Source organism: Chroicocephalus ridibundus, chromosome 8 (assembly GCF_963924245.1).
Source record: "Chroicocephalus ridibundus chromosome 8, bChrRid1.1, whole genome shotgun sequence".
Classification (NCBI taxonomy): Eukaryota; Metazoa; Chordata; class Aves; order Charadriiformes; family Laridae; genus Chroicocephalus; species Chroicocephalus ridibundus.
The window spans coordinates 54,448,884-54,471,865 of NC_086291.1; the positions used below are offsets into that span (position 1 = coordinate 54,448,884).

Genomic DNA, 22,982 nt, shown 5'->3' on the forward strand with positions numbered 1-22,982 from the left:
TAGGAACCATACTTGCTCCTTGTCCAGGTCCAGTCCCCGCCGTTGGACTGGCTCGTGTGCCGTGGGATGTTGTGTGGCAGTGCGGAACCGGTGACCTTTGGAGAGCCATGGGTATGCCTCTCTCCCAGCACTGCCGTCCTGGCATCAACTAATTCTGCCAGAATTTGAGCTCCAGTTCTTAGGAATGCCATTAGCCTTTCCTCGCTTGTACTTCGAAAGGTCACATCTGGCAGATTTTTGTGGAAAGTCTTAATTGTTTCTTGTGTGAACTGTTAATGCTTAATCAGTTCCATTGGCAGGTACACAATTTGAGACGCTTCGTGGAGCGTTGTTTGTTCTTTTAACTAGTCATGGGAAATGTTAGGTCCTCAGCTACATCAGGCTTTTGGGAATGGTTAACTCTTTTTTTCCCTGGAGGTGCTGAGGCCTTTAGATAACAAGGTGCATTGTCGGTGTTCAGCATCTCTGAAAATGAGGGTGGATGAATTGCAAAGTCAGTGTGTGCTAATAGGAGGTTTCCAGGTATCATCAAGTACTTTCTGATCTGAAAAGCTCTCAGCACCAGCTCCAGGTGATCTCTTCGGTCAGCTCTGTGAAAGCAAATTAGCCCTTTTTTCTGAGCCAAAATATTCCTGTGAATTACAGCCCTGCAAGATGGGACATAGAACGAGTTTAACAGGTTTCTCAGTGGAGCAAGAGCGAGCTCTTCCTGGCAGTATCCGCCGGAACAGCCTGGCGTTGCAGCAGGGGCCGTGCCAGGCTGGTGAGACACTTGACCAACAGACAGGGAAGGAAAGGGGGCTGTTTGAAGTTGTCGCTTTTGTCTGCTCCTAAGCTGGTTGGGGTTTGGTTTGTGTTGAGGGAGTTTCTCTGATGTCTGAACTGCTGGATCTCCAAAGCTGTAACCGAAATAAAAGCGTTGTCACTGGGGTGCCGACCCGAGCTCGGTCCTTCCCGAGTCAGCGATGGTGAGCAGGTGCTTAAACTGCACCGATTTCAGGGGGATTTAAACTTTTATTTGGAACGCACGGTGGGAGTCTTGAATCGGGGTGTCTTAGCGACACTATTAATATTTCTGCGTCTCAATCTGTCCCACTTCACCTGGCGAAGGTGTCCCTTCCGTAATTCAGCCGCACAGGCGTTGCCCCGCAGGAGCAGAGGCTGGAGCGGTCGGTTCCGCAGGTGAGCGTGGCTGGTGCTGGTCCCCCAGCAAGAGCCTAAACTCCATATGTAAACTTTGAGTTCTCTTCCCCGGATCAGCAAGACTACCTGTTCCTAGAGTATCTCTTAGGCAGTTTCGATAATCCAGCGCTCTGAAGATAAAAGGGAAGACGCGGCTATTTCCCCAGGGAGAAGCTTCTCTAAAATGCAAAGCAGGTAGGGCTCCGTGGCTTTGTGTTTTTGCTCAAGCGTACAAGGCGTGAGGTTCGGGGGGGGTATAGTAATGTTTTAAGTATTCGTTACAGCTCTTTGAGAAGAGAAATGAAATCCCTGTGGTTTCCAGCTCCAGTCTGGTATCTCGTTATCCTGTACAGACCCGGGAGGAAGTTTATTCAGTTACTAATAAAAATTATCGTATTTCTGGCCACTCTCCCCAAGACTGACCAGCTGCTTGGGAAGATGCGCGGTGTTAAGGGAGGAAGAGTTACTAGGAAGAGTGTGTAGGAATTTTTACAATTTTACAAGCCTCAATTTTGCACAGCAGAAACAGACTTTAAAAGCACTGTGTTTTGGGGAGGGGGTGGTCACATCCACTGTTAAATCAGAAGGTGCTGGATACTGCTAATGACATGTCTATGGAAGACGCTGGTTTCCCCCCTCCCACCTTTGCAAGCTCTTGTAGGCAATTTCCCCCCTAAATAGCAAAGAGTCTGGGGGGTTTTTTTGTTGTTTTTATTATTATTATTATTTTTCTTGAACAGTTGTGTTGTACCCTCGCTCCCTTCAACTACAGCAGCTCCTTGTTTTAAGAGTAGGAGTGGAATGTTCTGCCTGTTTATTCTTGGGAGAAGATATTTGCCTTTATGAGCTCGTAAAGCTATTAAAAGACTGTGTTTTCTGCTCTGTTCAGGATTATAGACTTCAGAAGTTGCTTCAGAAAAGTATCCTTGAGCTTGGGGCAGAAAGGGTATGAGTGGAGTTACGCTGGGGCTGGGGAGGATGCTCTAGGTAGCCACGGGACGGCGTGGTCTGGGAGATGTTCTGAGCCAGAGGAGTCTAAGGTGAATCTGTGTTGTCGCATTGCCTTAGGGATCGTTACGTGAAAGATAACAGCGTCTTCGGGAAGGAGTTACGTGGTTCTGCTGGGGGATGTCCTGAAGGCAGCAGCCGGGTCACGTGCAGAGCTCATTTCTAGATCATCTGCCTGTCACAACAAGGCACCCACGGGTCCCGAGGCAGAACAAGGATGCTGCTGCCCTCCCAGAGCCCGAGCCGTGCCCAGGGGCGCTCTGTGCCTGCCTGCCAGCACTGCGGCCCCTTGGGGCTTGGCTTCTTTCCTGTCTGGGTGGCCACCTCCTTCTGCTGCCTGCCTTCCTGCGGCGGGCTCACCCAGCTGCCTCCGAAGTGCCGCCCAGGGAATACGCAGGTTCTCCTGCCCACTACGCGGTGAAACTCCGTTCCCGCAGAGTTTCTGACCAGCTCTCTGATCTCGCTGGCTGAGCTGCACGTAACTTCTGGGTGTGCAATCTTAGATGTAGAGTACCCCGCTGCTTCTTGCAGGTGGACGATCCGCAGCTTGACCTTCTAAAATGACTCTGCAGTATCTCGTCTGTGTTTCTGTTCCGCAGCTTACTCAGCAGGTTATTAGCTGCGACTTGTGTTCCCACACCCTCCCGAGCAGAAGTATCTCCCCAGAAACCTGCTTTGATAGTAGGACTGCCGCTTCTAATGTAGGAAATCTTCTTTAGGGGCTTACCTTCAGTTTGTTTTACTCCTAATTCCTCCGACAGCTGTTTTCTGCCCCTCTACGACTCTGGTACATGCAGAGAATAAGAATTACACCTTTGTGCTTTAGTCCTGGCTATAACCTTGATTTTCTGTGTAACCTTGGGCTGTCGTTTTATTCCTCTCTGACCCAGGCTGCCTCCGGTCCTTGCTCAGACTGGTGCAGCGTGTGTAATGTATGTGCAAAGTACTATTTACAGACCCTGAGAACACAATACTGTGTGGTGCTGTAACGTACAGCAGCGGCGCTGGAAACCTGCGATGTGAAGAGTAGCCACCTCCACGGGGGTGTCTCTGTGTGAGCAACAACTGGCACCGTAATAGCGCACGGACCTTCCCTCCTCCAGCTGCGCACGGACTTCAAAGTGTGTCCAGCCGCTTTCTGCCTCTCCCTGCGAAGTTGGCGTCCTCGTGGACCCCGCTGAGCTGCCCACGCAAGCAGGTGAAGCTCTGAGCTGCCGTGCTCATCTACTGCCTCCCCGGAGCACTTCTGGACGAGCTGAGCTGGTAAGTGGTGGTTCTGTCAGTGACAGTGTCAAAAAATATCTGTTATTGGTGAGCGGCAGCTCTTCAGCAGAAGCTCGCGCTTTCACGGCAGAGCTAACGTGAGTCTGTACCAGCCAAGTGTCGCGTAGGGAGTTTCCCAGCTGTGACTTCTGCCACAGCAGTTCAAGCTGTTTCTGTGCCACCCCTTCTCTCTGTTGTCTTTGGACTTCCTCACGATAGAAAGCTGCCCCTTCCCCTTAGGTGATATTGTCCTCCTGAGTTTTTGGCATCTTTCTGGGAAGTTTCTGCAGTTCAGCCCAATGATGCAGTACAGAACGGAGGAAAAGCAAACGAGGCTGAACGAAAAGTGATCTCTTGCTTAAAATAGTAAATCTGTTAAGGCAACAACGGAGCAAGTACGGGGGCGGTACGTGGATGTGTAATTCAAGCAGGATTTGTTTGGAAAGTTTCTGCTGCTGGGAAGAATGTCTTGGACGAGAAGCCCATCGCCTTTGGGGCCGCCAGGAGAGGGCGGCAGCAGCGGCTCCGCTGCATCGCGCCTGCGCCGGGTCCAGCCGCGCAGCCTGGAAAAAATGTTTCCAGGAATTGCCGTCATCAATCCCGAAGCCAGAACTCCCTTTTTCTCCCTGTGTGAATCACGCGGATGGGAAGTTGCTTGTGTTTCCGGAATCCAGTTGAATTTATTACGAGATCATCTTTTCTGCTCACCTGCATGAGTAAATCTCATGCTTTTCCCAAATGTCTTCCACGAATTCTCTCCCATCCCGCTCCAAAAATGCCCTGCAGGGTTACTGCGTGGTTCGAGGCTCTCAAAGCGCACAGGGTGAGTGCTCAGGAAAGCCAAAGCCGTTAGCTCCTCCGGGGGAAGCATCCTCTCTCTCTCTCTCCTCCCAGCTGAACTGGACCCAGCCCTCCCTGCTGATATTCTTGGATGGGAGAAGCGAAGCGTGGCCGTGTAGCTGTGGGCTGCAGGGAGCTCGGTTATCGGTGCTGGGGTCTGAGCGAGCTGGGGATGGAGAGGGTCAGCCCTCCCCTGGCGTGCTGCTGTTACGGAGCTCAAAAACCTATCATCCTCTTGAGCTCCATCTATAAATAGCCGGAGGAGAACAGCGTGCCCCGGCACTGGGAAGGCAGCCCTGCAGCCCCTGGTGCCAGCACAGCTCCCGTTCCTGCTCAGTGGGGGACTTATGGAGCGGAGAAGAGGGAAAGGGCCAGGGCGTTAACCTCTCAAGGCAGAGGGACAGGAATGTGCGTGTAGTTCCCCCTTTTTAAGTTAATAATCAATGAGCATGCGAATGTTTTCAAAGGGTTTCTCCCCTGTGCCAATCTGCAGAGGATGGGAGCGGTTGCAGCTCGCGGCTCCAAGCCTGCCTTGCTTTGAACTGCAGCAGCTCTGGAGATCCCCTGGAGTGTCCGCCCAAAGACAGTCGTCACACTAACGCTGTTCTTTGTGGCAGACGAGATGCCAGGGATCTTCCTGCTTTACTCCCTGACTCTGCCCGTCTTCCTCCATCTCTCCCCCCCTGCGTAAGTCCATCAGCCTCTCGTGGGCTCCTGCGCTCCGCTGATGGGCCAGCGACCAGGATAGAGACGGACATTTGGTATGGGGGGAAAGGAGAGGGAGAAATATAATCTGTGCTTCAGACCGCAGTGTGAAGCGGAGGAGAGCCCTGTGTAGGGGAGAGCTGCCCTGGTTTCACTTGCATCTGTTTGTTCAGATGGCCCAAGCTTCTGTGCGAGCACGTTTCGTGTTTAGTACAGACCTCTTCCTGCCTGACTTCAGACCAAATGAAATATGGCGAGAAAATACGAGCGCCTACGTAGGACTTGGCTGTGGGCTTGGAGTCGTGCTGTCGCTTAGACCAGCACAGGAAAAACCCTTAGAGAAGAACTGATCGCATCAAAAATATGTTAGCAATCTCAGAAATAGAAACACCTTTTATTCCTGTGGGGAGCTGCTGTTTTTCTCTGACAGCAACAAGTTGTGGTGAGAAAGGTGAGAAGCAGGGCAGGACGGTAACCAAAGCTGGGGGAGCAAAGCTGGCCCAGCCCGAGGCAGACCCAGCCTAGTTCTCCTCCCACCGCCAACGGTGAGGGGACGATTCCCCTTTGGACAATTTTCTGGAACTTAGTTTCCTCCGCAAGGAGGAAAATTTGTCTCCAAGAACTTTCCGTAGGCCGGTGCTGTCCCTAGCAAAGGGTAGGTCCTTCCTCATGGCGGGCAGTTGTCCTGTAAACATTTCCCACTTGGCCAGGGCATCCACAGTCTTGTCTACCTGAGCCAGTTCCTCCTCGGAGACGTTCCTCTCCAGGGCAGCAATGCACGTCTCCAGCCACAGTTCGTAGTCTTTGATGATATCTGTGGACTTGGTGGGCCCGGCCAGCTGGGGCTGGCTCTGCGCCTCCGCCAGCGAACACGAATGCTCGTCCTGTTCCAGCTCCTGGCCGATGGAGAGGGCCTGGCTGCAAGTGTCTGGCGTCAGCGGCTCGGACAAGGAGGTCACCACCTCAGAGTCGTTCTCGCAGCACATCCCCGAGTCTGAGCTGTATGGAAGGATGTCCTCCGAGGAGGACAGGTCTGCTGACTCTTTCCTTGGCCACGTGGACAACACAGTCTGTGTCCAAGCGTAGAGCTTCTGTGGAGAGAGGGGAAAAGGTTTCATGTTAGAGAGCAGGAGAAAACAGGTACACCTTTCCTAGGGTTTGTCAGGTCAGCCTGTTCCTCTTGGGACGCTACGGTCCCCTCTGCCAGGAGACGCATTCAGACAACTCGTGGCTCCCCTGCAGAGCTGGGGCTTTCTCTTGCCTCGTTTCCTTGGAGTCAGCATCTGTGGCAGTTCTGCCCTTGGTCAGATAAGGGATGTATCTGTCTTATTATTGAAGATGGTAGGAGAAAAACGGCACAAATTCATTCCTCGCTGTGTGGGTATGATCCCTGTGAGAGCCAAAGCAGCACCTCCCCAGAGGAAGCTGTGTCATTGTAAAAGCTCCTGAGATAGCGGTGAAGAATCTTGTTCCATCATGTTGTTAACTCCTGTGGTAACGTGCGTTTTATTCCCAAGAATAGCTCTTTGCCTCCTGAGCTGAAATGCACAAGTGGGAAGGCCGGGCTCCAGGAAAGAATTAATGAAAGGAAAACGTCTGAGACAATTTCCTTTTTAAATATTAAATGCTACAATGGGGCATATAACGGGTTGCTTCTGGCACATTTATTCCTTATGCTTTGGGGAATGAATCGCAGTGCTCCAGTCGTCGCTGCATAAAAGGTGATCTCCTTGGATCAAAGGTGATCTCCTTGTCTGCCTCATTGGCGTGGCCGGGGGGGTGGTGATGGTGTGGTTTTTTTCAGCTTTTTCACACCTTCGTGCCCTCTTTCCTCATCTTTACTTTCTGCAGCTCCCAGACCATACCTTTGCAAAGCCCCGTGATTGCTTTGGGAAACACAAGGGTGACGGAGATGCCGGTCACCGCTCTGGGTCCGCACGTGCCCAGCGCAGGGTGAGTCGGGGTGTTTGAGAAGGGCAGGAGTTTTCCGGCCCTGCCGAGCTCCCTTTTCCCGGCTCCCTCCCCCTTCCCTCCTCCTTTGCTCTCTCTTCAGGCCAGTGACAGAGAGGATAAAGAGCTCAAATTGAGTGGGTGGGAGAAACGGGCCCCGTTTCTCATTTCAGTCTGTGCATGAAGCCTCGGGGGAGAATTTCATACAAGAATAAAATGGACTCTTTCAGCTAAGTTAATCCACCCTGCCCCCTCCCTTTGGGGCAAGAAAAGATGGAAAGGGACAACTTTTCTCCCTCCCCGTCCCACCTCCGATAGCCCTTCCCTCCCTCTGGGTTTAAAAAACAAAGGCGGAGCCGGACTGGGGAAGGGGACAGCAGAGCTACCAGCCCGTGATTTTATAACGTCTTTTAAAATTCCCAAGAGTGGTGAATCTGGGAAGGTGTCACAACTGCCGCTTAGCCCTGTTCCCAAGAAGAGAAAAAGCTGCGGAGATGCGGATGTTCAAACAGTATATCCGGATTATTTGAGGCAAAAGGAGGGGACGATTGACTCGCGATTGCTACCAAAACCCCAAAATCTTTCCTGCCTCTTTCCTGTGGGTGGTTTGTTGATTCAGGTTTGGGAAGGGTTTGTAGGGCTGCAGCCTCTCTTTTCTGTTCTCCTATTTAACTAGAAAAGGGACAACCTCTTCGCAGTGTTAGCCTACCTGCAGGCGGGAGCAGTTGAGGTGGATGCCCACCCCAGGTCGGTCGCTAAGAGTGAAACCTCCTGCCTGACACCTCCAGGAGCTCCCGGTTTGGCACTGGAAGCTCCCCAAACCCCTCTGCCATGGCAGCGCCGTCACCCCCAGCAGCGGTGCCGCCGCGCTGCGGCCGAGCACCGGCTCTGCCACGGACACTGCGGTGAGGACGGAGCTAACCCAGCCTCTAACCGCACCTCCAGCGCTGGCTTTCCTCCTGCCCCTGCAAACGAACCCCGGCGCTGGCTGCAGGACAGCCTGGGCTGCTGCGGAGGCAGCAGGTGGAAGCGCCGGCTGCGGTGGGGAAAACACCAGGAGAAGGGATTTGCTTTCGGTGTTCAAGAGGACTCACGCTGGAATAAGCAGCCGTGATGCACAACCGGAGCGCGCTCCTGAGCGCAGCTCGGATAAATAAACGGAGGGGCTCTTCCTCCTGCCTGAGGAATGGCTTCCCGTCCCGCCTGCTCTTCTGCCCCTTACCTCGTCTGGGCCGCAGACTCCAGCGCCGTTACCTGCTCCTGGCCGGGAACAGCCTCGTGTCTGGCATTTCCTGGATTTGTCTCGAGTGTCTGGGGCCGTCTCGTGGCAGGTGGGGCTCCGTGCTAGCTTTCCGAAGGGAAATGGGGCTTCAGACTTGCACTTGGCCAACCGCAGCCTCTCAAAACACGCTTAGCGAGGAACTCTGCTGTCTGATATCGTCTCCAAATGCTTTGTGCTCTCTTCTGCCAGGTTCCCTAACTATTTAATTCCTCTCTGGCGGTTATATTTCCTCTCACTGCTATAGGGAAGCCTCTTACAGAGTTTATCACAACTGTCTTACACCAGCTTGTACTGTATCTAGCTGAGCTTTGCCTTGTCAAGGCACCAGATGTGATATTTGGCAAGTGTATCCTCTCTTCAGGCTTGTGTTCATCGTCGCCAGAGGATGCCGAGCCAATTGCAGTATTTACTGCAGGTGTAAAGGTAAAAATGTTGCTAGAAAAGCTTCACGTAGATGTCAGTTCTCTTGTAGAAAGCAAGAGCTGGATGCTGACAGGTCAGGTGTTTAAATAAGCCGGAGTTTAACCTTCTGGTGCTCTGGGCAATTTAGGCATCTCTCGGAGAGAAGCAGGGACCAAACACGGAGTCAGAGAGGGGTCTCGCCCGCAGACGCACAGGGAAGCAGCAAATCCACACGAGAGCCGTGGGTTTTTTTCTTGCCCCACGTGCTTTGCCGCGCTTCTGTGCGGCTGGTTCCCAGCTGAATGAAACTAGAGGCATCCCCGCTCTCCTCCTGCACGTATCTTGTTACAAATATAACCCACAGGCTTTAAAATAGGCAGCCGTGGAAAATCCTGCCTCTGAATCCATGATGTGTGTCAGACGGGAATTATAACCAGGGAGAAGATAGGGTACTGAGTGAGAATAGTGAAATTATTTATATTCCACCAGCCTTTTAGCTACGGAATCCCGCTTTTTAGACAACAGAGGTAGAAAACCCTTTCTAGCGCTAAGGAATGTCTGAGTGCTATTCCTGATGTTGTCTAAATGTGGTGTTGGCAGTTCTATGGGTGGGAGAGAAGTGGCAAAAGATGAGTCTGGGACCCGCCACTTCTTAGGCAGTAATGATTCGGGACCTTTTCTCACGTCTTTAAACAGGAACTGCAGCAAAGTACCTGCCTAGTGTTTTCTCCCTGTTACCAGCGGAACCCGAGAGGCAGAAAACCGCGGTGGCCCATAGGAAAGGGCAGGGATGTGGGAATTGCTGCCCTCCCACTGCCGCTCTGGCTTGGAATCCGCCTGCCCTCGTTTCTGGGAGTGGGGAGATGTGGGCAGGCTGTTGTGCTGTGACCAGCCTTCTTGTGAACCCCCGAAAGCTCCAGAGCTTGCGTGAAGTGCTGCGTTAGTCACACACCATGGGCACAACACCCACCTTGTTTAGGTGTTAAGCTTTTTCTCTCAGCACCGTGCACCCAGAGCAGCGGCCGCGTTTAACGCGCCGCCACAGCACATTCAGCGCCGTGGTTTGGGGTGAGCCGCTCCGCTCCCTGCCCCGTCCCCTTGCTCCTGGCATGGCTGGGAGGGGTCTGTCTCTCACCCGGTAGCGCTCGACCAGCTTGAAGCCCACGACGTGCTGCAGCTTCCGAAGGCAGATGGGACACGGCTCCAGGGGCCGCAGCAGGGCTTCGTCCAGGCTGAGGGCGCCCTGCATGATGCACTGCAGCCAGCGGCAGGTCCCCAGCCCCATCAGGTGGCAGATCTCGTGACAGGTCACCTTTCGGGAAAGCAAACATCACGGGAGCACACGGTCAGTCCCGCTTCCCCTGCCCCTCTCCTCCTCCTCCGCCGTTCCTCCTTCCTGCTCCCCAACAGCCGAACCAGCGCATCGCTCGCCCCAGCACCCCCCAGCCCCGGGCTTTCCCCAGGTGAAAGGGAGCGTGGCTCCCTTCTTCCCAGGTAACGCACCACCCATGGTTGTACGGTGGAGGAGGAGGGGTGGGTGTGTGTTTCAGAAGCAGATGTGGGAAGACCCCGTAGGCAGCGTGTTCAGAGCTCCAGGGCAGTGCTGCTGTCACTCTCTTCCTCAAGGACAATAGTGTTTTTTAAGTTTTTTAAGGAGGAAAACCAGTCCCACTGGGGTCTGCAAAGAGCAGCACCACCCCCGAGAGAAATCTGTAAGAAGCTACTGGCAATAACAGATCTGGTTCTTCCAAAGCAGACGCTCTTAACGTTTGTGCCAAAGCAAAAACTAAGCTGGAATCCGCTGGCCAAGCGTGACTGCCTTGGGAACCGGCAACCAGGGAAAGGCTGAGGATGGAGGATTCCCCTCCTCCCATTGCTGCCTAACAGCATTCGAAATTACTACAGAAAGAGACCTCAGACCAGAAAATCCTGAGCAAATAGCAGGGGAGGCAGAGGGCATGGCATGGAAGGCGCTGGTGTGGCTGCTCCACCTGGGACAGCTTTGGGAGAAACGCGAGAAGCAGAGCTGGCAGGGGGGAGATGCTGGGAGGAGGGAGGACAGCGCTTGTGAAGAGGACGAGTTGGAGATGAGTGGGATTTAAGGGCATCCGCATATAAATATACGTGCAAACTTGTCTTAGGAATTTTTCTCATCCGCACATGTAAGCGGGGCTGGCACGTGGTCCTCTGCCCTTATGGATACCAGTGTCTGAGGAAGACACAGTCCCCCCTTCCCAGCCATCCCTTAGGTAACACGCAACTCCCCTAGATATTCTGATTAACCTCCAAATACTGTATCAGCTAACAGATCCTACTGCACGTGAGAAATACCCGGTTTGCCCAAGCGTGAGCCCGGGAGCTGGGCAGGGGGGTTTGTCTCAGTGTCTCTCCACGCTGTAAGGCGAGTCCTGTAGCCTCACTATACAGCTGGTGCCATTAGTTTGCTGCAGTGGCAAGAGGAGTGAGAGTTGTCTACGCGGTTCACTGCAATACAAGCTCTGTAGGACTGCGGTAAGCGTGTGGGCTTAGCTGTGATTGCCTGCGTCTCCTGGGAGCAGTCTCCTGCCCGCTTCACGGGGCTGAGACACAGCCTGTGCCCAGGCCTGAAACATTTAACCCTACATGGCGAGAAACTGGGGGTGCAGGAGGTCGCTGGTCCTACCTTGCAGCACTGGACCATCTCTTGGGCACTGAAGAGCAATGTCCGGTCTCTGCTTTCATTGACGACTTCACATAACTCTTCCTTCTGCGTGAGTGGATTCAAGCTGCTACAACCAGCCTGGGGGAAATCCCCAGAAAATCTGGCAAAACTGCAGACTCCCACTTCTGTAAAGAGAGGCACGTACAAGTTAGGCATCGGCTCTCTTACGACTGTCTCTCACCTTAGGCATCGTGGCAAGAAAGCTGTGGTAGCAGGGTCCCGTTGAGCACACGGGGCGTGATGAGACACCCTTCCCAAAGGTTTGTAGCACCTCAGTTACCTTTATCTGGATCAAGATCCTTGACTCCCCTAATTTTAAATTGGGAACATCTAGTTCCTCTTATCGAGGGGGTGAATAGAATATTAAGGATAAGATTTGGCTATTCCAGTCCCCCAGGGAAGGCTTTTTGGTACATTGCTGCCTTATTCACACACCATGCTGGGAGACCAGGGGTCACCAATCCCACCTTGTCCTGGCAGGAATTTGCTGAACGTGAAGCTCCAGGTCTCACACGGGTAAAGGTCCAGCAGAGTGAGTCCAAGGACACACAGGGCATCCATGGGCTTGTTGTTCTTCAGGAAATTCAGGATCCCATCTGGACAAATGCACGAGAGGTGTTCATTAAAATAAAGCATCCCTAGAAGGCATGCAAGAGCCAGAATTTCTCCTGTTTGTTAACGGGAAGGAGGATGCAATCCAAGCCTCAAACAGGCAGAGCTGCTGCCTTCAGCATCTCGGATGCAGCACCATGTGTGGCCCATCCCTGTCAAATCAAAGTATGAGCAGACCTGACTTCTGAAGCGGCCCTGAGCACAGAGTTAAAACAAAGCAGGTGAATTCAGTAGTAACCCACGGAAACAAGCCCCTGGGAGCAGAAGAATTTCCCTGCGGGCATTTCAGACCTGAGCTGGAACGGGCGCTGGGTCTGTGCTGAGCTCCTGCTGCCGTCGGTACCTGCAAACAGCTCGTTCCGGAGGGATGTTTGCGCAGGGAGAGTTTGGCAGCTGACAAACCCATTTCCCGGGGGAGCTGCGTGACACTCGAACCCAAATTTCCTAACATGAAAGGCCGGTGAGTTCCCCACCTGCACCACCCCAGCCACGAGTTTACTTTGGCTCCGGAGAAGAGCTGGGAGAGCTCAGACAACACCAAAACAACAATGCCTACCCGCGGAGCCCATCCCATCGCTTTGCAGAGCTGGACCTAAGCGTAATAGCACTGAAAAATACAAACAGCAGAGGGAAAATATGATGAAAGTCACTTTGTGTTTTATTCCTGTTTCCAGCCTCCAAGTTCTGGGTTTTCCATGGGAACAGGATTTCTCCCTTTTCACTCCCTTCCTCGTCCCCTCCCTGCTCAGGCAATGAAGGGCTATTTCAGGCGTTTCCTGAGGGAGGGCTCGTGCCCGCGTGCCGAGCTGATGTCTGCCCGGGCTCCCCGCTGCCAGGTCCTCACCTGCGTGAAGCTGCACCCTGTCCGTGTCCCGGCTGTGGCGGTAGCAGCAGTGAATGGAAGAGATGGAGATGGAGGGAAGGCACTTCACGCGGAGACCCAGGAAGAAAGACTCGACACAGCTCTGGAGGGAATCCAGCAGCGAGAGCCCGGCAGGTCCTTCGGTCAGGTCTAAGAAGAGAAGCTCTATTAATCAGTTCCTTAAATCCAGGGTGAACCATAAGGTCCAAAGGGGTTTTGTGGGTCTAGCCACAGCAACTGGGTTCATTCCGAAGTTAATTGTTTACTCTGGGATGTGGCAGACGGCTCTAGATGGTGATACAGATACGGAGGAGAAGAGGGGGCTCCTCCCGAGAGGCGGCTCGGGGCATTAGTGCGCCCTCTCATTAGCAGAGCAGATGTGCTAGGAAGGTTGTCTCCTATTTAACTCGTGCAGAAAGATTAATGTGGGAAAGGGTGGCGGTTTTTAATGAACCATCAGGGATGGAGCTCCAGAAATGCTGTTTTATCCAGCATAGTTTTACATATATATCTATATAGGAGCGATTGGAGGAGCCGGGACTGTTTAGTTTGAGGACGAGGAGGCTGAGGGGAGCCCTCATCACTCTCTACAACTACTTGAAGGGACATTGTAGAGAGGTTGGTGCTGGTCTCTTCTCACAGGTAATTAGCGATAGAACAAGAGGGAATGGCTTCAAGCTGCAGCAGGGTAGGTTTAGGCTGGACATCAGGAAAAAATTCTTCACAGAAAGAGTGGACGGACACTGGAATAGGCTGCCCAGGGAGGTGGCAGAGTCACCATCCCTGAATGTGTTTAAGACTCATTTAGACATGGTGTTAAGGGATATGGTGTAAGGGAGAACTTTGTAGAGTGGAGTTGATGGTTGGACTCGATGATCCCAAGGGTCTTTTCCAACCTAAATGAGCCTATGATTCTTTATGTATGTGCCTATGCATACATCTATTCATAGCAAGTCTCACCCAGGGGCACACGTGCCATTTACAGGGCAGGTCTACTGATGGTTGTCATCATGGCTTGTGAGTCTGGACCGGGGGCATGTCAGAGCCTTTGGTATTACAGACCTATCTTTGCTACAGCAATTGCATTTTGCAGGTTGGTCCTCAGAAGAGGATGTTCGTAGCGCTCAGCACCACCCTCCTCCCTCCCGTATCTTTCCAGGTGGCTCAGTGAAGATGCCCACGTTACCTATAGGTTGGAGGTAAATGTGCTTTCGATAGAAGTTCTGCTTCCTCCTCAGCATGGCATGGTAGAACGTCTCAAAGTCCTCGGGGGCATCGGGATGGCTGAGGAGCCAGTCGAAAGCCGTCCGGATGAGCAGCGTGCAGAAGAGCGTTCTCTGCGGGTTGTAGGCTTCCGAGAGGAACAGCTTCTCTGCCCTGGAGAAAGCTTTGGCGTAGAGCTCCTGCAGGGCCGGGTCGGTGGAGATGAGCGCGTCCTTCAGAGCCCGGGGCCCGAAGCTGAATTCCTGAGCGTGTTTGCACTGCAGCATCGCGGAGAGACCCACCGGCTGTGGCACTGCCTGCAGGAGGGGACACAACCATCAACACGTGGCCTCGCGAGGGACCTGGAAACCTTCTCACGCTTTGCTCTCAAGGCAGTTTTCCCCAGGATCCCAGCTATAAGGTTTGACTGGGAGCTTATAAACGCTGTACATAGAGCTGGCCAGGAGCGCTACGCGTTTCCGTGAGAGAAGCTGTTACAGGGAGCTCTACATCTGCCTATATGTCACTGATTTATGGCCAATGTACCAGTAGATGGTGCTCAAGAATGCATAGCCCCATTATCGCTACCAGATGTCTGGATTAAATCAGATAGTTTGATTATTTTTTGTTGTTGTCGCTCCATCTCAAAGTCCCAGTAAGACGGGAAATACCTCTCTGTGTTGTACAACTGGCTGCGCTGGCGCTCCCATGATGTCGAAAGGTGGTGCTCCTTTTTGTTTAAGCTAAAACACACTCCTTGAGGCTGTCAAAGGTCCATGGCAGGAAAGAAGAGGTAGATCTTGGTCTTTATTTATCTATCAGAACCCTAAACTTCTGACTTACCTGAAACCAATGAAAGCAGCTGTTCACTGATGACACTTCCCTTGAACAGGCTTAAATCCTCGCCCTTAGGTATTGCCCCGGGGCATCTGCCGGCTCACAGAGCTGTTGTCAGCCTGCGAGATGCGGGAAGGTTTGCCCAGCCTGATCCACAGGTGGGACACGACGTGCGAGACTTGTGTTTGTTGGTGCTGCCCCTCTAGCGAGATACGTACGGGCCCATCGCCATCATGTCACCTCGTGAATAACTTCATGTCACACCACGTTATCATCAAGAACACTGGTGATGATGTAAAGTGGTAAATAAAGAGCAAACGAACGCCTGCAGCAGAAAGAAATTAATTCAGAACATCCCAGAAATATCCTCTCCGGGGTCCTTTCTGAGGCCAGCGTGTTCCAAAGCTGCAGAAGTCACGCAACTATTTCCCATTGCAGTTTACGCACTTACGGGTGTGCCGGTAGAGAAAGGGAAGAAAAAGGGGAAACAAAGTACAACCCCTATGGCTAACCTATGTCTGGATTTTTCCAAAGCCGTTCATTTTTTGTAAGGAAATCGTGCCAAGTAGAACTATTCTGGAGAGGTACCTGGGGCAAAGCTGCCTACCAGGGGTAAGTGTTCCACCTGGACGGAGCAGAAAGAAAACACACAGGTATGCGCACACAAAAGCACGGGGTCTCTAGAAAGTATTGGCTTCTGTTGGGCAAGTTAATGGTAACCTAAAGGAAACGAGACAAGCTTTCTGGGTGCATAAGCACGTGTATGAGCTGCTGACCATCACCATTGTAGCAGCATTATTATTTTTCATTAATTTAGGAGGAACTGGTTAAGTCTATAATTTAAGCTTTCTGGCTGGATAAGCAAACGTATGAGCTGCTGACCATCACTGTTATAACAGCATTATTATTTTTATTTATTTTAGGAGGAACTAGTTAAGTCTATAATTTAAGTGGGTCTGGAGCCCAGCTTTGTCAGGCAGATGATATTCAGTGGCCCTTGAGGACAGCAATACAACAAGAAAATTCAATATTTTTAAAAATTGTGCCAACATGAGCCAAAGTCTTTCCTCAGTAATGCAGAGAAGGCTCTGGTAGTTCGCACCGTAAGGGAAAGGTGGCAGCCCATTAAAATTAACACCGAGTTTCTTTGCATCCAGCCCTTGGGAAGACATGTGTATGGATGAGCAGTCCTTTAAAAAAGACTCGGTTTCGTATGATCCTTTTTGGCGCGAAGGGTATATAGCCTGGGAGAGGGAGCGGGTAAGCAGTTTTCTTTTATTTTTGCAAGCTTTGTATTTCGCTAGCATTAAAGGCTGACAGCAGACGGCACGGCGGGATCTGAAGCGGTACAAGGGCCCGACTCCAGTGAAGGTTTAGAAATAAAATCTGCGATGCTTCCTCAGCCACCTCGTCTTATTGCCCAAAAAATGTCCAAATTGCTTCTGCTGCTTTTTTTTTTTTCCACAGGTAGCAAAAGGAGTTCGTGTGAGGTTGTTCTGCGCTCTGTCACCCAAATCTCTGCACTTCTGACTTGCTTCCAGATTTGGGAGGCCAAAGTGAGAGTCTGACCCCGCCAGGTCATCAGGAGTTTTGCCTTTGCCTAAGGCCAAGCTTTCACTTGTTCTGCACAAACTTTAAATACAAGCATCGTGTTTGTGGTCATATGCAGAACGAACTTAGACCTGGGGATTATTAAGGATATTAAAACGACCGGGGATGTGATCCTGTGAGCTACTGGCTGCCTGTTGCTCCCAGGGAAATCAGGGAGACACGTCGCACTTGGCCCAGGTTGAGAATGATCTTGTCAAAGAAGGTTTCTGGGAGGCACCGGCCGCTTCCATCAGCGCTTCCTGGCAACAAATGGAGTGTGGGTCTGGGGGAGGAGGAGCTGCTTAGAAAATGAATGGATTTTTCTTTTCTAAATGGGAAGTAGCAAAGAGTGGATGTATGCAACAGCAGATACAATGAGCGCACAGTCTTCTAGCCCGTGTTCCCCCAGGGGTCTCTCGTGGAATATAGTGTGTACCCAAAGTTATGGGATACACATTGTTTCCCAAGGCTTCCTAAAAGGGGACATTCACCCAGCTCCAGACGTTCCCAGCTATGAGCATGGGTGTTTTGTGCGTGTCCGCCATGCCCAAGGACGTCCGTCATTCCGCGTCAGTGGTTTGAAGGCTCACGCACAGGAATTCACTTGGGGCGCAGGGTCTGGGGCGACGCGTGTCTCCTGCTCCCCGAGACGCTGGGTTTGCTCCCGACAGAACAGCACCAGCCCCTCACGCCCGCCAGACCCAACACAGCTCCTTCTCTTTGACAAGTTTTTCTAAAATACTTCACTGGAGAAAATTAATGCTTCAGAAAATCTTTATGGACAACTCGAGCTGTTTGAAGAGAGAAGCCGTTTTACAACATTAACTACACTAGGTGTTATTTGTGCTCGATCTGATATATGGATATAGTGTTTCACTAACTGAAGTGGTGCAAAAGGGCTGTGTAATTTTTAGCTCTCGTGTCGAGGGTGCCTTGTGTAACTCCCCGGTGCAGTGCTTCGGGAGGGAACGGCGCTTTAGCTGGGATATTTTTTTTTCCCCCCTCAGTTTTTAAGATGCCAAGGTGGTGGATGAAGAATTGGACGCACCGATGCATCCTAATGCCCGTCAGGTATATAGGAAGGAATTACCATGTCTTTAAAGTAAAAAGCAGCTAATTTGGCCCCTTGTTTAACGAGAAGGAGTTAGACTTGAGTAGCAAGTCCTGAGGAGGAGAAAGTAACCCTATTTATTTAAAAGGCCAATAACTTGAGGAAATGCTTTAAGCAAAATAATAATGTAAAGATCTGCTGTGAGTGGAGACACTCCCCACATCCACTCCTGTGCCATTCTCTACTTTAACCTTTAGAAAAAAAGCATCCTGTTCCCAATCTGCATTTTGTAATTTTTTCCAAAACAAGGAGCACCCGTATTGGATCGTACGAAGGAGCGATGCCCATCCGTGCCCTCCCAGCACCCGCGGGGTCCCTGACAGCGCAGGGAGGGAGCCGGCCGGTGCCGGGAATCCTAATCTGGTGTATGGACACCTCCCTCTCTTTTCTGTTACTCGTATCTTTCCTACTACTCACCATCCCATCCACGCAGTGCAGCGGGGACACAGATAACCCCCAGGTTTTGGCACTTGGCTCCGCCAGGGACGACCTTTCCCAGTGATTATGTTGCAGGGACCCGTTCGTGTCATCTTTTTACTATGGAATTCGACAGATTTTTTCACAGTGGTTGTTTTCACAAGGAATGCCCCCAAAATCCAGACTCAGCACGTGACAGCTGAGCCGTCGGCATACCCCCTTTCTTACGGTAACCTGTAACGTGCTCTATATGCAATTCGGGTTACTCATAAATTATTCTCTTTCCAAATCAGGCACCTATGAATTATTCTCTGTAATTGAAAATTACCTATGAATTATTCTTTTTGTAATTCACAGATATGTCATTTATTCTCTATTATATTGACATTGCTTTCTTGGATAGATGTGCCCGGGGCTGACGGTAACAGTGTAATTCTCCAAAGCCACGGCAATATCACACAGCGCGAGTTCATTCGGGATATTCTGACAAGACAGAAACGGTCTCGTGTGCAGAAAACCTGCGTTGTACAGGTCCAGAGAAGGGCACTCAGTACATAATGGATTTATTTGGGGGTTTTTTGTGGAATTTGGCCCTAACATTGCACAGACTGTATTCTTATATACGTGTTTTTAAGCCTTTTTTTTTTTTAAGCTGGTCATTCTGAAGTTGTTTGTTTTATAAATCAACTTGTAAGTCATTTCTAACTCTGACTCTCCTCTATACACTGCAGCCTGCAGACGCACAGAAGGAGATTCATCCCGTTCCCTTCCCCTCTCAGCTCCTGTGAAGTATTTAGAGGCAGACTCACTCAACTGGGCCCTCGCCATGTCAAGAGGGACATTAGCAGAGTCTCTTAAAACTGATTAATTGCTTAAGCTAGGTGCCGTACTGTAAACAAGCAGTGATAGTGCAGAGAATGCATGGCCAGTCAACAGAAGTGAAAAGCCCAGAGCAAACATAACAAGCATTACCTAATTATCGACACATGCCCTACTTGCTTAATAGCTCTTTTCCTGAGATTTGCAGTTGGTGTCCGCTACTCCAGAGGATCCGACTCCCCTTCCCGGGATCACCCGGACGACAGCCTGAAAGCAATTTTCTCAATTTATTTGTTGACATGTACAGAGAGAGATTTTTCTTGACTGAGATGCTGAACTCTCAGCGGGCAACAAGTCCAGCGTGACGGGACAGAGAAAGGACACTGAGGTGTGCTGGCATCTAACCAAATAAAAATAAAATTCTCACTAGTCCAGCTCCTTCCGAAGGACCTAAACGCAGCCCCGTGCTCGGAGCTGGGCTCTGCCCGCGGAAAAGGCTCGGCTGCTGGGGTCAGCCCAAATCTGCTTGGCCAGGTTCAGACCCAAAATGGGGCAACTCCCAGGGGCTGCGGGGGAACTTGAAGACGCTCAGCGCTTCTCAGAATCAATCTCCTCTGCTCACGGAGGAAACACACCCTGGACCTCATCATCCCCATCCACGTACCCACGAGGAACTGCAGCATCTTCTGTTCGCTTTGCACTAAATGGCCACAAAACTCTGAGTCAGAGCTGCGTGTGTCCCACACCATAAAGTCAGATAAAACCTTCTGGCCTCACGCACTGCCAGATCCCAATCATATTTGTGTGCAATGTCTCTAGAACACGTTTGTGACTCGGAAACAGATGCTCTGTGTGGTCTCTCCCAAAATGAGTCATTCCTGGAGTTGCGGAAACCTTCAGGGATTCACACGCGCGTTTACCAGGAGGAGACTCTACCTGTCATATTGTGACTGTGATTGATATGTTACTGCCGCACGGCTCTGTCCTGGAAGTTTGTCCTCACATGAATCTTCCTCATTAATTTACTTGGACTGTTGGCCAAGCCAGATGGACACCTCGTAGGCAGACAGGTTTGTGGGACTGGAGATTAGATTTGTAAAGGTCATTAAATACCTAAGATGGAGACAGGTGCTTGCATCTGTCTTTATTTAAATCTTCTTATTTAAGAGTTCTTAAGTATTTAAGAACACCTATACATCCACTTTCCCCTTGGTTTTGTTTTACATTAAAGCCTGCTCTCTTCAATACACTTTTCTTCATGTCAATATGCATTAAGGACACACATTATCCCTAGTTTCAGTCTTCTGTCCTAAGGGGTTTATTTATTCTGTGCTTATGCATAATGATACTTTTTTTTTTTAGCACCTTCTATCTGAGACTCTCTAAGCATCATACAAACGTGCATGAACTTCTCTGTGCTGCCTTCCAGAAAACAAGCTGACAGTACATGCCTTTGCCCCTGCTCCCCCTCATCGCCCATTTATTCATCATTTTCGGTGCTGTCTCTATTCATTTCAGTCTGGTTAACCTCTCTGAGATGCTTCTCCCATGCAGATGTGTGACGAAGGGCTGGCTGCCGCCTTCTTCCCTTGCTCTTACACGAAGCAAACCTCTACAATCCACTGGCGGGTTCCTGTGCGTTTGCTAACCAGAGACCCAAAAGCACCCAGAAGCAGAGCAACACCTATCAGCGCTGTACAACAAACCTAACGCTGCAGAGATACCCGACCTCTAATCATTCACAGCTCCAGGCACTTTGCTCTTCATCATACTTGTCTAGACAGACTAAATGGGTTCTGCAAGACAACCCCGGTGTCAGCCAGGAAAGAGGCTGCGTTTTTCCATACAGATGGATGCCCAAACAGGTATGGCGATGGTTAGATATTCCCTCGAGCACAGGCATCATAAAAGTGGTTCATCATGCTGTATAAATGCGCTGTAATGCTGTGCCTCCTCCCAAGAAATCAAGTGCTTTTCAAGTGGTGTCGCCGGGCAGGGGATGTTTATGGGCGTTTTACAGCGGAGGAGAAGGAGGGGGCTCCAAGGTGGTGCCGCGGCCGAGGAGCCACAAAGCCAGAATGGCCGGGGTTGGGGGGGGGGGGGGGCACACCAATGACTGACCCCAAGCCCAAGTCTCCTGAGTGGCCAACTGTACCCTCACAGCCAGAAAGCTCTGCCGGCCCGGAGCTTTGCTGGGTAAGGGGCATGTTCTGGAAACACTGCAGAAGCACGTCCTGCTCCTGGGACACCTGAGCCCCCAGCCCTACTTGGGAAAAGGGGCCATTGATGCTGATCCCCGGCATGGACATCACACGGGTGGGTTTGTGGGAAGGACCAGGTCCCCCAGCACCCTGGGACAACGCACCGAGCTCAGCCCCCTGGCACCCCAAGCCCGCAGGAGGGGGCACCAAGGACACTTGCCCCGGGCAGGACCCCCAGCGCCCCGTGGGGATGATGCCCCGAGCAGGACCCCCGTCACCCCGGCGTGGGGTGGGGGATGCCCCAAGCGCGGCCCCCCGCACTCCGGCGCAGGGGATGCCCTAAGCAGCATCCTCCATCACCGGGGGAGGATGCCCCGAGCACGGCCACCAGCACCCGCCGAGCGATGCCCAGCAGCCGGGGAGATGCCCAGCAGCCGCGCAGCGATGCCCGTCCCCCGGGGAGGTGCCCAGCAGCCGGGGAGATGCTCCGAGCCTGGGCTCCCCCGCCGGGGGGGCTCCCATCGCACCCCGATGCCGGCGGGACCCGACCCCCCCGTTCCCGTCGCGCCGGGCTGTGCCCTCCCCCCGATGAGGGCGACCCTGCGTCCCCCCGTGCCCACCCCGAGCTGCCCGGGGGAGGGGACAGGACTCACCGCCCGCCGGGCCGGGGCTGCGGAGGCCGGGGAGGTGCGGCAGGGCCGGGGCACCCGGCTGGCGAGGCGGAGCGGAGCCCGGCAGCGGCGGCAGCAGGAGGAGCAGGAGGAGGAGGAGGAGGAGGAGGAGGAAGAAGAAAAAGGGGGAGCAAAGGGAGGGGGGGCTCGGCCCCTCCGCCGGGAGCCCGCGGGATTCGCCGAGCGCCGCCGAGAGCCGCCTCCCGCCGGTGCGCGGGGCAACCGCCGGGGGGCGCCCTCGGGGCGGGGCTGCCCGGGGGGGGGGCGGCTCCGGGGCGGGGGGGAGGGAGGGGGCATCGGCACCCCGCCGGGCCGAAGACCCCCCTGCAAAGCGGGGAGGGGAGAAAGGGCTCGGGAGGGTCGGGAGGAGAAGCCCCGGCCGGGCCCGGCGAGGTGGCGTCCACGGGTGGTCGCAGGCTGGTGGCAGCGGCAGGTGTGTCCCCCCCCCGCAACGTGTCTGGCTGGAGCCTGGGAGAGAGGAGCGAGAGCAAAGCCAGCCCGCATTTTGGGGAGCGCGTTCCCAAAAGCGCCGGAGGCTGAGCAAGACGACAGCGCTGCCAGGGCTGAAAGCCCTTTAATCTTTGTGTTAATAAGAAGTGAATGAAGGAGTGGGCGTCTGGAGACCGGAGCGCTCGTTATGTGGTTATGCCGGCGACTGATGCCATCTCCTCCATGGGAGCCGTGTTTGCATTCGCCTTGATGCTTCGCTCAGTGCATCTCTCCCACGTGACCTGGATGCATTTCTGTGTCCCACGATGTCCTTTAATTTGGGAATATTATCTGTTCTTGGAAAGGTTAATTATGTTAGGGGAGTGGAGCTCCGTTCCCATTTCTGCATGGCTTCATTTATTCTGGCTTTCATGTTTTGATCCCTTTGGTGCTTTGATCCCTCATTTCTGCCATCTCTAGATGGAAGGAAAAAGGAAAACCCTGGCTGGGACCCAAGTGTGTCCCTAAGTGACATAAGCTGAAATTAGGAAAAAAATAAATAAATATGTTTTACAGCCTCAGGAGCTGCAGTGGTCCTGGCGCTCCAAATGCTGCCCACACGCCCAGCGCAACCAAGGGCCTGCAAGGGCCAGTAGAAATGCCCCGAGGTGGCCACAGAAGTGGACGAATGCCCCCGTGGCGTGCCGGGGGGTGGGCAAGCACCAGGATGAGCCCATCACTGTGTGCTGCAGCCTGCCGTCCCCGGGACCTGCATTGCTCTTGAGGCACCGACAGCATCACTGGTGAAAAATTGCCCTAATTTGCTGCTCTCATCATCAGGCCGAGCGGCGAAGCAGCGGCTTCTCCTGGCAGCGGCGGCGGCTCGCGAAGCCTCTG

The 22,982-nt window shown here is 52.6% G+C and overlaps 1 protein-coding gene and 1 long non-coding RNA gene across 2 annotated transcripts; one reads left to right on the plus strand and one right to left on the minus strand.

The window, feature by feature from the left end:
• Positions 1 to 1,165: 1,165 nt before the first annotated feature.
• Positions 1,166 to 20,910, plus strand: LOC134519699 (uncharacterized). Its single transcript, XR_010072279.1, has 3 exons — positions 1,166 to 1,377; positions 3,081 to 3,453; positions 16,315 to 20,910. It is a non-coding gene; the product is annotated as an uncharacterized LOC134519699 (long non-coding RNA).
• On the minus strand, positions 4,289 to 21,764 carry AMZ1 (archaelysin family metallopeptidase 1). Its single transcript, XM_063344203.1, has 7 exons — positions 21,639 to 21,764; positions 13,994 to 14,327; positions 12,790 to 12,957; positions 11,801 to 11,929; positions 11,295 to 11,458; positions 9,768 to 9,944; positions 4,289 to 6,089 (listed from the first exon to the last, which is right to left on the minus strand). The coding sequence occupies exons 2-7, from the start codon at positions 14,295 to 14,297 to the stop codon at positions 5,520 to 5,522; spliced, it is 1,512 nt and encodes a 503-aa protein (XP_063200273.1). The 5' UTR covers positions 14,298 to 14,327; positions 21,639 to 21,764; the 3' UTR covers positions 4,289 to 5,519.
• Positions 21,765 to 22,982: the final 1,218 nt, after the last annotated feature.